Source organism: Python bivittatus, unplaced genomic scaffold (assembly GCF_059951505.1).
Source record: "Python bivittatus isolate LINGU-HERP-01145 unplaced genomic scaffold, Pbiv_v1 ctg000200_np1212, whole genome shotgun sequence".
NCBI classification, from domain to species: domain Eukaryota; kingdom Metazoa; phylum Chordata; class Lepidosauria; order Squamata; family Pythonidae; genus Python; species Python bivittatus.
The window spans coordinates 21113464-21128389 of record NW_028277040.1 but is presented as its reverse complement, the minus strand read 5'-3'; the positions used below and the strand labels follow the sequence as shown (position 1 = coordinate 21128389).

Here is a 14926-nt window from a genome sequence, read left to right as displayed (position 1 = left end):
CTGGAAAACAGGATGTGTGAAATTTAGATACAGGCTTAGAGCAGCTTGCGCCGTGGGGAAAGGAGAAGTATGTAGATAGATATGACAGGGTGATGTCCGTTTAACCGTTTAACCGCAGCCTGTAAGGACACGATAGCCTTTAAAGTGACACATAGACAAAAGCCCCAAATATGGATAACTGTAAATAAGGGCAAGGGTCTTCAGAGGAGAGTAGTGGGAGATGTAAACTAAGGTGGGACAAACGGAAGTTGTATTTGGCGTATCTGATAGGTTGTGTACCCCATAGTACCTGACCAATGAAGAGCCAGGGAAGGAATTTGAGAAGCATAAAGATTGCGACCAAATTGTATTCAGGGCTCCTGCCACCTTACAGGCTGGAGTCCTTTTGTTCTGGTACCTTAATAAAAGCAACCCTTCATTCTGCACCTCGTGTTTGGATGTCTTTTGGCTTCGGCACCAAGCTCAGACCCGTTTTGTGGTGCAACGGTGCCTTTTCCTACATGTAGCTACTTGAACCTTAAGATCTTCCAATGAGGCCCTCCTTCAAGTCCCCCATCAAAGGAGGCGAAGTAGGTCTCTGTAAGGGGGAGAGCTATTTTTGTGGTAGCACCCCATTTATGGAATTCCCTCCCTAAAGAGGCTCAACTGGTGCCATTGGAATCATTTTGGCATGAGGTGAAAACCTTTCTATTTTCCCAAGCTTTTAAACTGTATTTTAATTCATATTATTTTAAATGTTGATGGCCACGCTGCTGCCTAGTTTGTATAGTGTTTTTATTTTGCATTTTATTTGATTTCATTGTAAAAATTTTAACTTGAATTACATTTGTAATACACTTGTGTGGTTTACTGTAAATTGCCCAGAGAATTTTGGCTATTTAAAATTTAAACAGTGGTTTAATTTTTTTTTTTAAATAAATAAATATTATCCAGACACCTGACTGTATTCCGTAACATCAAGCAGGGTATGTTAGCATATGGCAAATTTAAAACAAATTGCCAGTTACTTAGTTGAGGAGGCCCATTGACATTTCACTTGCCATGGGTTTCCCTTATTGATTTCAAAATAAGCAAACTGGATGTTGCTAATTTTTTTTACATGTAGTCCTTGCTTAATGACCATCTGTTTAGCGACTGTTTGAAGTTACACCAGTGCTGAAAAAAGTGATTTTTCACTTATTACCATTGCAGCGTCCCCACAGTCACCTGGTTGCCATTTGTGAACTTTCCAGCCAGCTTCTAACAAGCAAAGTCAATGGGGAAGCCGGCAGGAGGCTACAAGTCGTGGTCACATGTCTCACTTAATAACCACGGGTGATTCACTTAACCACTGCAACCAGGACTGTCATTGTTAAGTGAGCTGGTCATATGATGATTTGCTTAACGACCACTTCGCTTGTTTGCTGGTCCCAATTAGGGTTGTTAAGCAAGGACTACCTGTACAGCGTAGAGGTCTTAAGTAAAACAAACAAAAGAGCATCATCTAGTGGTCAGTTTTCAAAGTGAAACAGGAATCAGCTTGTGGAGTTTTGTTAAAATCTAAATATGTAGACGTTTTAAAATGAAAAGCAGAATCTTAAGCTTATATAGATTTAATGTATCAATTGAATCTCTTAAACAACAAAACAACATTTTTAGATGGAGATAATACAATTCTGGGAGATAGGAAGGATATCTAAGTATAATAATCATAAGTAAACCGGCACTATCAAAGAGGACTGCGCTGAATTCCGCATCGTGTATACAGTCCCACTGAAGTATTCGTCCTTTGGTGGCCTCTTAATCATGAGGTTCTAATCCAGGAGGTTTATCAACCCACATTTTACATGTAACAAATGCAAATATAGCTCCATCTGACAAACATTTGCATCATTTTAGTTTTTATTCCTTTGCACATACAAGAGATTCACTTGCCATCCCTAGTTTCTCGTATGTACTTTAAGATAAGCATGTTAATAACCCAAAGTAAAGTCAAATAAAAACAATCTTATTTACAATATGGGCATGTTTTATTCCGTGATATATGTGCAATCTTATAAAAAAGGGGGGGGCATTGATCATATATTTAAAATCCATATTCTGTTATTTCACAACCCATTTGATTCATTCATATGAAAAGGATTTAAACTTTGGGCCCTTTCCAATTTTAAACACACCCACCTCAAATTTCCATTGATCAATCCATCCAAGGCATTGCTAGAATAAAGTTCTTAAAATTGCAGTCTGATAAGTCTTATGCAATTCATTATATTTCTGTATAGTAAGCTTTTAAGATTAGATGCTACATAGTGAATAGGTCGTATGTTGCTTGAATATCACACATGATATAGAAAGTACAAATTTTATATTTGAAATTCACAGTGGGGCTGGAGAAAATAAGATACAAGATCTTGTTTCTTTTCAAAGCAGCCATTTGGACACTTTAAAAGTAGTTTTAAAAATGGTTCAAGGCACCATTGGTGAAAATCTGATTTTATTTTCCCCTGTTTAATTACTGTGCATAGTCAAATAAATATGTACTCTAAAATATCTATACTAAAATGTGTTAAACTTGTTTTTAAAATATATCTGGTGAACGAAAAAGAGATGTGGTTTACACCACCAAAACAAATCTTTTCTCCTTTGAAACATTTTCTTAACAATATTTAACATATACTCTTTGAAGAAGATTCCTATAGAAGAGAAAGTGCTAACAAATTATCCTCTGAGAAAGAGAGAAGCCCTAGTTTCTCTCTGAAGGCCACATCACATTCTAAATGTTAAGGCTTTGGTTGGAATTTCAGATCATATTGCACTAGAATTAATTTGCCAAGTTTATTCTTCAATCAATTAATAGTAAAAAAAAAAGATGGATCTACTTTTCTAAATGTCATAGAAATGGCAGTTTAGTAGTAGTAATAATAGTAGTTATAGTAAGCAATTTTATCTGGTATGTGCTTATAACTAAGCACAGTAAAGTAAAATAACGAAGTGCACCAACGGCATTTTTATTATTTGCCTGCTCTTTCTATTCCTGGCTGAATATACTTCTTCACATCTCCATATCTTGGCTAGCTTTTCCTAAACTTGTTCTTGCTGGACTACAACTCCCATAACTCCTAATCAGCAATGGTCAAGAAAGATCTGAGATTTGGAATTGTCATCCCATTAGAGCTAGAAGGCACCAAGTTGAAGAAAACTGATCCTGATTTATTGGCAAAAGAACACTGCTCTATAACCTTATTAATTTAATGGCTAATCCACTAGCACAAAAGTGAATGAGTACAGGTACGACAGGCTCTTTCATTGATAAATCAGTTTGTCCAACATTTCTAGCTCAAAATGTTCTATTACATTAACTACTGTAATTGCAGTGGATTTGGAATTCCTTTCTGCCATATTCACTTTACATGCTAAAAAAAGAAATCGACTATCAAACTACATATAAAAGATGCAGAGATCTTGGAGCATTAAAAAAAAACAAGCTCTGTGTAATACAGAAAACAAATATTCCAGTTTCTGCAACAAAATGTAAATAATCATTCAATTTTTTTACATCATGTTGAAGTTGTTTATAATCCACACATATATACTGTACAAGGGAAATCAGGCTGAAACTGGAATGATTAATACTGTATGTATGTCAGAATTATTAAGTACGTACAAAAAGGGCAATAGTCCACAGAAAATTCCAACTGTAGACCATGTATGACCCTGAAAAGTGCTGCAACATATTTCTGATTGTACTTTGTGTAAATCTATGATTTGATAGCAAAATTTGTGTGGATAGTCTTTGGATCCTGAAAGGTACTCATTCCATCACAGAAGTAAAGAATGAACCTCAACATTAAGACAAAGCCTATTTTAATCCAAAAAAGTAAACTTAAAAACTATATATTCATATATTGAAAATGCAAAGTTGTATTTGCAAAGTTCTTGGTGCTCTCTGAGCTTGGTTGTTTGCTTGCAGACGTTTCATTACCTGACTAGGTAACATGATCAGTGCTAGTGGGTGTGGGTTTTGCTCCCTGTCTAGGTACAGTAGCTTGCCCTGCCAGTGTTGGTGGGGGTATGGTTTTCTCCTTGGTAGTTCCTTGATTAGGGTATTGTTTTCTGCTTGATGGTTTGTCTGGTGTTAATCCCTGCTTATCTGGTTGTTGGTTGCTGGAGAGGATGTGTTCTGGTCTTTTTGTTTCCTTCTTAGCGTTTTTTTATTGTCTCTCTTGAATGGTGAGTAAATGTAGTTTATCTCACAGGATGCTCAGTTTCCCAGCTGATTAGCTTCCAGTTTCCAATAGTTTCCCAGTTGGATAGAAACTGTGAGCATCCTAGACCAAGCTAAATCCAAAAACGCTAGGGAATTCCTGGAAGCTTGGCATTCAGACAAATCAGCCATTAATACACACATAGAGATAAATCACATTTGCACACCATTCAGAAGAGACAGTAAAAAAAAAAGGTAAGAAGGATGTTTGATTAGTAACTGCCACACAAAAGGAAAGAAAAGCTGTTTGAAGCATATATGAGCCAAATAAAAACTTACCATACTCAAAAGTTTCAACTTGTACCATAATAAAAATGGAGGTTCAGGATACAGATGTTAGCAAAAAGTCACAGAAAGTCTTAGTGGCATTCTTTGATACTTGGGTGCACGAAATAATTCTTGAGTATCTGTCTTTTGTGGATCAAAATACAGGTTGGTATAGTAAACGACATAACATATAAATGGGAGGCTTTGGGGTAAGACACATCTCAGAAGGGAGGTCTGATAGTATAACCATTAGTGAAGTGATGGTGTAATCCTCAAGATGACAACGACACTTCCAGCATTCCAACCTAATGACCGAGTGCACAGTCTTTTTCAATTCTCCACTTCAATCCAATTGAGCCCAGCAGCTAGACTGAGATGAATTTGTGAAAGCTGTAACCGGAGTTATAAGCGATCTTGATGGCAACATTCTTTTGGTCTCTGAAAGGCTACAATTCATTACAGATCAAACAGATTGCCTGAGAAATTGTCACATAATTATCCCAATTTCCTTCTAGAGGTGGAATGTAGCAATTACTGTGCCACATTTTTTTAATGGTCAAACGGGCCAGATCAAATTGATCAGTAATTTCACAGAGATTACAGTTTAAAAAGTGAACCAAGTTTCCATGCATAGAAATATGGAAGATTTTCATCTCTAGGAATTACGTCTAAGAATATTGTGCTATAAGCCAAGGCAGCTTTTCTCTCCTTGTTGATGACAAGGCTGAGCAGAACTGCACCGAACGATAGTTTCCAACAAGTTTCAAAGATAGTTTTCAAGGCAAGAATACTATAGTCCACCCAGGCCCAGAGCACTTTATTGGAAGCAAGTTCCACTAGTACCAGTAGAACTTAATGCCAAGAAATGGGGAATAAGATCACAGCCAGCCTGTATCTAAACCAAGGTAGGCAGGCCATCCAAAGCAAGTCCTTCAGCTTCACCAAATTAAATGGGAAAATAAAAAGAAATAACTTGACCTAAAGGTGGGGAGTTGTGCTCAAAAGTGCTGTAGGAGAAAGAGCATTCTGAATGCATGGAGAGGTTCAAGAAACATGTAAGGATAACAGTCATCCTGAAAGGAATTAGAAGGCCACTTCACCGTGGGATTGGTGGAAGTGGTGGAGCACCTCTTTCTCTGCGACAGGATCCACCTAAAGAAAGAGAAAGCAAATCTCACAGTAATCTTTTATTGACAGATTTATCACAATTGTGTTCTTTGTTGGATGAAACAGGTAAGAAAAATTAAACCTATAGGACCATCTTTTAAGGTCACCTTAGCTAAATGTGACATGATTTATGGATTATTCAATATTTAAAAAGCTTCTTACTCTGAGGATAGCAGTAAGACAGGAATCAACACTTCACAATATAGAAAATGTTTTACTGTGTGTAGATGAACACACTATTTCCTGAAACATGTCAAGGGGCCAAGTTCTCCATATTGAAACATGAACACCCCCACACAAAAAAGGCCAGGGCAATCTGATTAAGTGGTGAAACTACAGCTCGTGAGTCAGCAACAGTGGCATCCATAGGGAGCGAGCAAGGGAGGGCAGAATTTTGAAAGCATTCCAGCACCAGCACTCAAAACCTGCCCCTTCTGTAAGTGCACTGTGACACTGCACACAAGTATGAAAGGGGCAGAGTCTACGGTGTGGTGCCATGACACTTTCACCATTCTGATGAAAACAGCACGCTCCTGCAGATGGCAGTCTTTCCAGGGGGTAGGCACCATCATGCAACTTCATACAATGTTGTCAGCTATAAAAATATAAAAGCAATCTCATTAAAAATAAATTATTCTTTAAAAGTTCAAATTAGTCAATCTTTCACGGTTTGGCTATCATGATTTTGAAAGTCATTTGGAGACATCTAGTGGCACAGCAGGATTATGGCATCCTTAAATATAGCATTACTGTCTAGCTAACCCTTCCTCCCCACAAAAAGGGAAGACAAATTATGTTTTTCAGAATAGAAGAAATCTGAAAGGAAAAAAAAATTAGTTCATATAAGCACTTTATGGCCCAGAACATACTTTGCAGATTATAACCTTTTAGTATTAAACTTTGATTAAATGACTGTGTTTAAAATTATACATGGATAAAGAGCACCCTTTTGCAATTACAGTATAAAAATTGTACTGTAACTTACATTCTACTAAACACTAAGCTGAGAGCTAGCAACAGTTTTTATGATGCATGAGAGCAGTATGACAGTAGTATCATTTCTCACCAGTGTAAATGTTTAGATTTTTCTAAAATCTAGTTAACTTAAGATTTTATTATTATGCCCTCTGGTGCACATCAGATGCACAAATGATGCAGAATTAGAGTGAGTCACCACATGAAGAACAGTCATTTTATCTGCTGACAATTCTGAAGGATGAGCAAAAGTGGAGGAACTGCAGTGAACAGGAGTTTGCTGGCTATGTCTGTATGTATTGGTTTTCTCTGTTTACTTGATCTCTTCTTCACAGCTAGTGGTTTGTGCTCCTCCCTTCCCCACTATCTACAGTAGGATAAGACAGGCAGAGAAAGCAGTGCAATGTTGTTCCTCCATCTTTGGCTGCTTACCTTGAGACAGGAGGCATCTGGTTTCTCAGGAAATAGAAGTGGGTTGAGGTAGGTCTGCCTGGCACCTATGAGTAATCTATGGCCAATTTATCTGACTAACCTAGCAACCTACTGGGCTATCCAATTGGATCTCTGAGATAACCCTTTGGGGAAGAGAGCAAAACCAGAGCCACTCAGGTTGAGATCACTGGTACTCCTTCCATGGTCTTACCAAAAATAATTATACTCAATATTTATGGAGCATCTTCTAAGCATTCAAAATACTTCACAGAAATAACTTGCCAAATACACTACTATAAAACATACTAACTAAAGGAAAAAAATACATACTACTTACTTCTATTGTCATTTTTTGCCAATTTACTAGGATAACTCTTGTTCATAGGCACATATGGCTCTGGAGGTGGCAAGTCAGACAGAGGATGGAAGGAAAATCTGCTTTCCCACTCATCTAGGTACGCATAAAAGAATTGTGTAACATTATTGTATACATAAGACAAATCATGTTAATACAAATCTCACTAATATGCTCATTCAAGAGCATTCCATTAAAACTGACTCCTACATTTTGGAAAACATTGGATTGATGACATATTATTCAACAGAGTGTATATTCTGTAAACCAATCCTAAAATGGGAGTCCATCCAAATGGGAATAAGCCTTCATGAGACATGTACAGGATAGCATTATTATATTTCCAAATATTGGAACATCTTTAGCTTCAAATCACTTTCTTTTCTCAGCAGAAGTACATTCCTCTGATTCAGGGTAGGCTGACATCCAACATGTCTTGAACGTACCAGGTTTTTCCCCAAATTGTTTCATCACTGTCCATACTTTTATTTTGCCTCTGAGCAATTTTCATATTATTATTACAAATATGTTTAACTGAAAGAACACTAAATTCCTTTTACCTCCTCTTTTCCTTCTCATTAACTTCACTCAGTCCACATATGTAAAACCAGTCTGGCATTGGTCAGAAACCATATGAAAATATTACTAATGGCATGTGAGCTTACAACATCTAATATTTATTCATCAAAACATTTCTAACATCCTTGCAGCAACAATGCTCTGTAATATAACTGATCCTAGAGGGCAGGCACAGCTTCTCTTACAGTTTTTACCTCTAGCAAGATGTACACATTTCATGAATAAAATACAAGGACTAATATAAATTCTAAGGTGGTACAGAGATCTGTTTCCTTCATCATCTGTGTTTACACTGAAAATGAAACATCCTTTACTTATAAAAAGTTTCAGTATTTTTTCATCTAGCCTACTTTGACTATTATATGAATGGAGTGGTGGAAAAATATGATCGGAGATCCTCACATATGCAACGACAGGTATAGAGAGCTCTCACCAAACATTTGGAACAGCTTTCTTGCATTCTGGAAGGAATTCTACATTCCTTCCAGTGAGAGAAGAATTTTCCATAAACACAAGGACTCTTGCAGACACGGTGATAAAAGCAAGAAGGAGAACAAATGATCCCACATACCATCAGAGAGACCTCTATGGAACCATCTTGCCTTGAGGCTATGGGAGAAGAAGCATAAACGGATTGGTGATTAGCCACCATCCTGCTCATGATGGTTGTTCCTCCCTCTCCTGTCCTCTGGAGATGGGAGAATAAGCAAGAAAAGTTCAAGCAAAGGGAAGGTGGCCAAAAGGAGAATAAATGTTGTGCAAATCTGAAGTAAAGTCTCATCCAACTGCATAACTGAATCAACTACTGCTCTCTTGTTTTCTCTTTATTGTCACTTTCTTTTTTATTGTAAATCTAAAGCCAGATATTGTATAATGCCTGATTTATGTAGGACCCTGGGAAATGAGATAGATATATAAGTCAAAGAGGAACAACCATCATGAGCAGGATGGTGGCTAATCAACTAATCTGTTTTTGCTTCTTCTACCATAACCTCAAGGCAAGTTGGTTCCATAGAGGCCTCTCTGATGGCATTTGGGATCATTTGTTGCCCCTCTTGCTTTCTATGTCTGCAAGAGTCCTTGTGTATATGGAAAATTCTTCTCTCGCTGGAAGGAATATAGAGTTCCTTCCAGAATGCAAGAAAGCTGTTCTAACTGTACCCGTTGTTGTATATGTGAGGATCACACATCACATTTTCCCACTACTCCATTGATAAATCGGAGACTATGCATTCAGACAATATCCAAACAGGAATAACATCACTCACCATCACAGGATGAATCCTGGAATCCATTTCGGAGGGCAGATGAGGGTAGTGGTGGAGGAGGAGGTGGTGGTGCTCCAGAACCTGGCCTGTCAGGAGGAAGTGGGGGCGCAGCCCCGGCTCTGGGTTTTTCAAATCCTCCTCTTGTGGGAAGCTGGGGAGTAGCTGGCAGTGCCCTGGAAGTACTTCCATTTCGGGTTAGTGGAGGTGGAGGTGGAGGGAGAGATCCTGAATATAATGAGAACAAACAGTGGTTACATTTTTGGTAGAGCAATCACCATTCTCGAACCTCCAAACAAATCCCCCAGTACCTTATTTTGGGAAACACAAACCCATCTTTCCAATAAGCTATCAGCAAATTTTGTACACAGAAGGAATACAACATGAATGCTATTAATAAGCAAAGAAAAGGGAAGCATCTGTGGTGGTGGGTGTCAAAAAAGTCAAAATGGCAGTTGTCGCAGCTCAATCACAGCCTCATTCCTTTATACAAGCATGCAGTGTCAATGCACATACAAAAGGAGTAGGGCTCTGATTGGGCTGCCACAACTATCTTGACTTTTTTGATCCCCTATTTCTACTGCAAGAACCAGTCTGTGGGGTGGTTAAAGGCACCGGATTAGAAATGGGAGACTGTGAGTTCAGTCCCACCTTAGGCACAAAGCCAGTGACCTTGGGCCTATCATTCTCTCTCAGCCCTGGGAAGAAGAAGGGAAGGGGAAACCACTTCTGAAATCTTGCCAAGAAAACTGCAGGGCCTTGTCCAGGTAGTTGCCAGGAATCAAGACTGACTTGAAGATACCAAAAAAAAAAAAAAAAAGCCACTGCAGATGCTGTTTGTATTAATATAAATCACACGTTCTCATTATTATTGTTATTGTTGTTGTTATTATTTCAATTTGCATGGCCACCCACCTTATCTAAGTGACTCTGGGCAGCCATACAAAATCAAGCATCAGTCATACCTTTAACAAGCCATATGAGCCACTCTCCAACAATAATTAGCCCCAGGAAGATAAAATCAGTGAGCTGAGACCAATTCTGCCCCTTCTCCAAGCAGGGATGGGAGAATTGCATGATCAGGAAGTTCTGGACAGCCAAATTTCAGTGTAGATATCGTAGTTCATTCATTACCTTGCTCGTATGACTGTGGCAATATGCTTGCTTTGTTTATGTGACTGTATGACTGATGGAGGGATATACTTGTGGAGCCACTGTGCCCTTCCAAATGTTACTAAACTAGCATCCTTCCCCATTGGCTATGCTAGCAGGAGCTGCTGAGAGTTACTGTTCAGCAACACTGACTTTTCCACTTGTATATTTATTTTATATGCATAACTCTGCCCCAGAATTATATACACATATCCAATTCGGCTTGGGGCAAAGAGGCAGAATTTGAAATCTCAATTTGCGAAAGCATCCACGAACGTCAACTGGTAGTCATAAGACATGCCAATTGTGTGTCTTAAGTTTCTAACACACTGACAAGTTCAACCAGAGTTTCAGCTGAAAAACTCTAAGCATTTTACACCAAGCCTTATCCAAAAATGCAAGGGAATTCCTAGAGGCAGGACCCTCTGACAAATCAGCCATGAACAGACACGCTGCAATAAGCTCCATCTACAAACCATTTCAGAAAGGAAGCAACCAAAAGATCAAGGAAAAAGGCAGACTTAAACATATTCCTCCTCTCACACCTATTAACCAACACTAAGATAAGCAAGAACCAGCACCAGATAAACAATAAATCAAGGCTGGTTAGACAAGCTACCACATATAAACAGCCAGCAAACTCCAACCCCCATGTTGTTACCTCAGAGAACATCAAGAACCCAACAATATCCATCCACCCAACCATCCTTCCATATCTCTGTCAGCCCTTCAGGATAGATCAGACTAGGAATCCAATGTCATGTAGTACTACTTTTATTGTAAAGCTATTACAATGAAACTTGCAAGTCTACATTTGCTTCCCCCCACCCTCCCTCCATCCCTTTATGTTTGTGAAAACTAGGGAGGGGCTTGTCTGGGATGTTTATATAGATTACATACCTGCCCTGGACTCAGTCCTCTTTTATCCGACCATGGTCTTGGCAGCAGCTTTCTCCTGTCCCTGAAGGCCATGCCTTCTGCCCTCTACACTATCTATGTATGGATATATATGTATATTGCATAACCTTGCATTCAAATTATGTCATTACACTTTTTGTAGTAACCCACCCTGGAAGGATGCAGACAATCTTACCTGACCTGCTGGGTGGGTCCCTTACAGGAGGTGGTGGCCTCTCAACTGGGGGAGGAAGCAGAGGCCCAGGACGACTGGAGCCAGGCAAACTTGGAGGTTGAGGAGGGGCTAGTGATATGTTCCTTTGAGGGAGCCGCGGCATTTCATCATTTCCGCCAGATGTCGGTGGAACTGGAGGTGGGCCTGGCCGACTTGGGGGAAGAGGAGGAGGAACCTGAGATACTGCAGGTGGCCGTGGCGTGGAAGGAATTGGTGGCTTGTGGTTTTGAGGTGGGGGAGGTGGCAGGGAAGCTTCCCTGCTGAAAGATGGCCTGTTTCCAGTTGGAGGTAATGGTGGAGGCGTCTTATCTTCTGTTGGTCTACCTGGTACTGGAGGGAGAGGAGGCCTGTTTGAGAAGGGAGAAGGAGGACTAACTGGTGATGATTGTCGAATGGATCCTCCAGACCCTGGATTTCTATTTCCTGGGAAAGGTGGAGGGGTAAACCCTAAGCTGGCTTGTCTGCTGGCCCCTGGCACAGGGGGAGGCCCCCTGTTGTATAGACTGGATGGGATAGGTCTTGGAGTATTTGGCACAGGAGGAGCACCCGTGTCAGGCCTGGAGCCAATGTCAGGTCTTGAGGGAGGCATTCGGTTTCTCTGTGGTTCTGGAGCTGGAGCTCTTAATCCAGAAGGGCCCGGAAATCTGCCTACTCCACTTGGAGGTGAAAAAGGCTTTGCAGATGTTGCTCGCCCTCCAGGTGGAAACACTGGAGCTCTGTTTCCTGTAGAATCTAAAAATGGAAAGCAATTAGTACATGCGTGTAGAGGGGTGTGTAGAGGGGAAAGAGATTATATCTGGAAGGATTTGGTATAATCAATTTAGAGCTGTAGTAGGTGCTTGCCAAAAAGGTGGAAACATGAATCAACAGTGACTTCCTCTAACATATATGCCAACATGCAACCTGCCTCATTTGGGCCCCTCTAATCATGTTGAACTGTAATTCCAGTAATCCCCAGCCCAAAAGCCATTGTGGATGATAGGACTCATAACAGTCCAACATGTCTGGAAGGTATCAGGTTGGGAAAGATGATTTGCAGCCAAGGACAGCTAGCACAAGGCAGACTACAGAGAGAAGAAACCTACAACTACTTTTAGGGAACTTACAAACAGTAATCTAGTTTTGTTTTGTTTTTAGATTTTTTTATCCTGCCTTTATTATTTTTATAAATAACTCAAGGCAGCGAACATACTTAATACTTCTTCCTCCTCCTATTTCCCCACAACAGCCCTGTGATATTAAGTTGGGCTGAGAGAGAGGGACTGGCCCAAAGTCACCCAACCAGCTTTCATGCCTAAGGTGGGACTAGAACTCACAGTCTCCTGCTTTCCAGCCTGGTGCCTTCACCACTAGATGGAACTGGCTCTTTTCACTTCATATATATACTAGGCTCTATTTCTTTCACATTACTACCCTCCCTATTTTAATTTCAGCAAGTATAATTAGCTCTACTTTGTAGCTCTTGAAAAAAAGTTCTAGGTTCAATATAATATAAAACGGGAGGGAAGGGCAAAGGCATTTCTTGACTATTCCTGAATTTCCTGTAGGAGAAAAGGCAACCTCACCAAGAAACTCTGGCATGTTAAGTGCCATGAGATTAAAAGGAGATCTATAAATAGCTAGTTTGACATAACAGATAATACTAGCTTTGAACAACGGTTACACCACCACTTACTGAAAGTGCACTTTAGGTATTTTAACAGCGCTACTTCATTCAAATGTTTGCAAACTAGGTACAGCTCTGCCTTCCTGTAAACTCTCTGGCCAAGAAATGTATTCAAGTACCAGGAAAACAATATATTGAGTGGTACAATGCATACTGCTTTTCAGAAATCTCTCCACTGTGTGTATTGCATATTTTATTTTTGCCATCTTGGAATTTTATACTGGTATCATAAAATGCCATTGGACTTTTAAATGAAAGTTGGTGAATAAGCATCTTAAATAACTAAAATAAGCATATCACTCTTCTTTAGGCATACTGTTCCTAAATTTGATACCAGTACAATGAAAACAATTACAGAAAAGGCAGCCTAGTGGCAGGTTACTACTAACTTACACAATTTCCTGACTGAATTCACATCTCATACTAAACCATAATTTAACCAATGGGTTCTTTGCACATATTACATTAAGCCATAAATTAAGGTTTACACACAACATGCTAAACCCAAATCAAACCAACATTACCAACAAACCAATGAATATATTGTATAGATCCAACTTATTAAACAAGTCAGTGCAGCCTGGAAAAGCCACTACTATAGAGCTGAACTGATGGACTTTAGATTGATTGATAAATTAGACAAGTCACTTAACCAAGCTCACACAATTATTGCACAGATAAAACAGAATAATTTCATGCCTAGCATCTTGTGCTCTGCAAAGGAAGAGCAGGATATAAATTACTGATGAATAAAATAAATAGGTGGGAGCTACTGAAGGCAAGTGTACCCAAAGAGCATCTACACAAAATACATTTCTTTAGACAGGGGAAAGACAGAAAGAAAAAAACAACAACAACCAATGGGAAACCCAGAAGATACTGGCTTACTGACCTTTCCACTGAGTTAAAGTGCTTTTTATCCACCCTTAAGTCAGCAGAAAACCATACTGACATGAAACTGGCTGTCTCCATTGCCAATACCTATCCTGTCTCTACTATCTCTATTTCTAGTCACATGATTTCTCTCCATGGTAATGGGTGATAAAACCTAACAGATTTCACACATTCTGAAGCTGACCTTGAACAATGTCGGCACAATGACCTGGCTCAAATGATCCTACTTCCTAGGTCTTGTGTGAAGACCTAGCTCTCTAAAGAAGGCTCTAATGTTGGGAAAGGTAGAAGGAAAGAGGAGAAGAGGAAGACCAGCAGCAGGGTGGATGGACTCAATTACAGCAGCGATGGGTGCGCCACTCGAAGACCTGAAGGACCAGGTTAGGGACAGGTCGTCATGGAGGAAATATATCTCACTAAGAGTCAACACTGACTTGATGGCACATAATCAATCAATCAATCAATCAATCAATCAATCAAGGGGGGAAAATACTACTTAACACCAGTTCAGTTAAGGATGGCATAAAAGCATGGACATGGGCTGGGGATAAGGTGAAGGCAGCACCATGGAACCCTGCAGAAAAAAGATGATATCAGGGCATGTTTGTTCTGTGGTTAGGTGCAAGTGGGGGCATGGCCTAAGTGGTGAATGCTGAGACATTTTAGAAAAAGGATTTGTGTGTTGTTTCCATACCTATATGCCAGGCTTGATGACAAAAAGGAAAAAAAAAAAACAGTAATGGTGCCGAGAACATTTGGGGTGGGGGAAAGGAGCAAGGTTCAGCCCCAGGTGCACAAT

The 14926-nt window shown here is 39.6% G+C and overlaps 1 protein-coding gene across 4 annotated transcripts in view; it reads right to left on the bottom strand.

Moving 5' to 3' along the window:
- Positions 1-1576: 1576 nt before the first annotated feature.
- The window catches only part of WIPF1 (WAS/WASL interacting protein family member 1), a 62900-nt gene continuing 49550 nt past the window's right edge, over positions 1577-14926 (bottom strand). For all 4 annotated transcript variants that reach the window (XM_088135794.1, XM_088135792.1, XM_088135793.1 and 1 more), the window contains 4 exons: positions 11529-12299; positions 9287-9511; positions 7422-7535; positions 1577-5662 (listed from right to left, as the gene is read on the bottom strand). In XM_088135794.1, coding sequence (XP_087991920.1) covers positions 5607-5662; positions 7422-7535; positions 9287-9511; positions 11529-12299 — 1166 coding nt within the window. In that variant the 3' untranslated portion in view covers positions 1577-5606. The remainder of the gene's footprint in view (positions 5663-7421; positions 7536-9286; positions 9512-11528; positions 12300-14926) is intronic.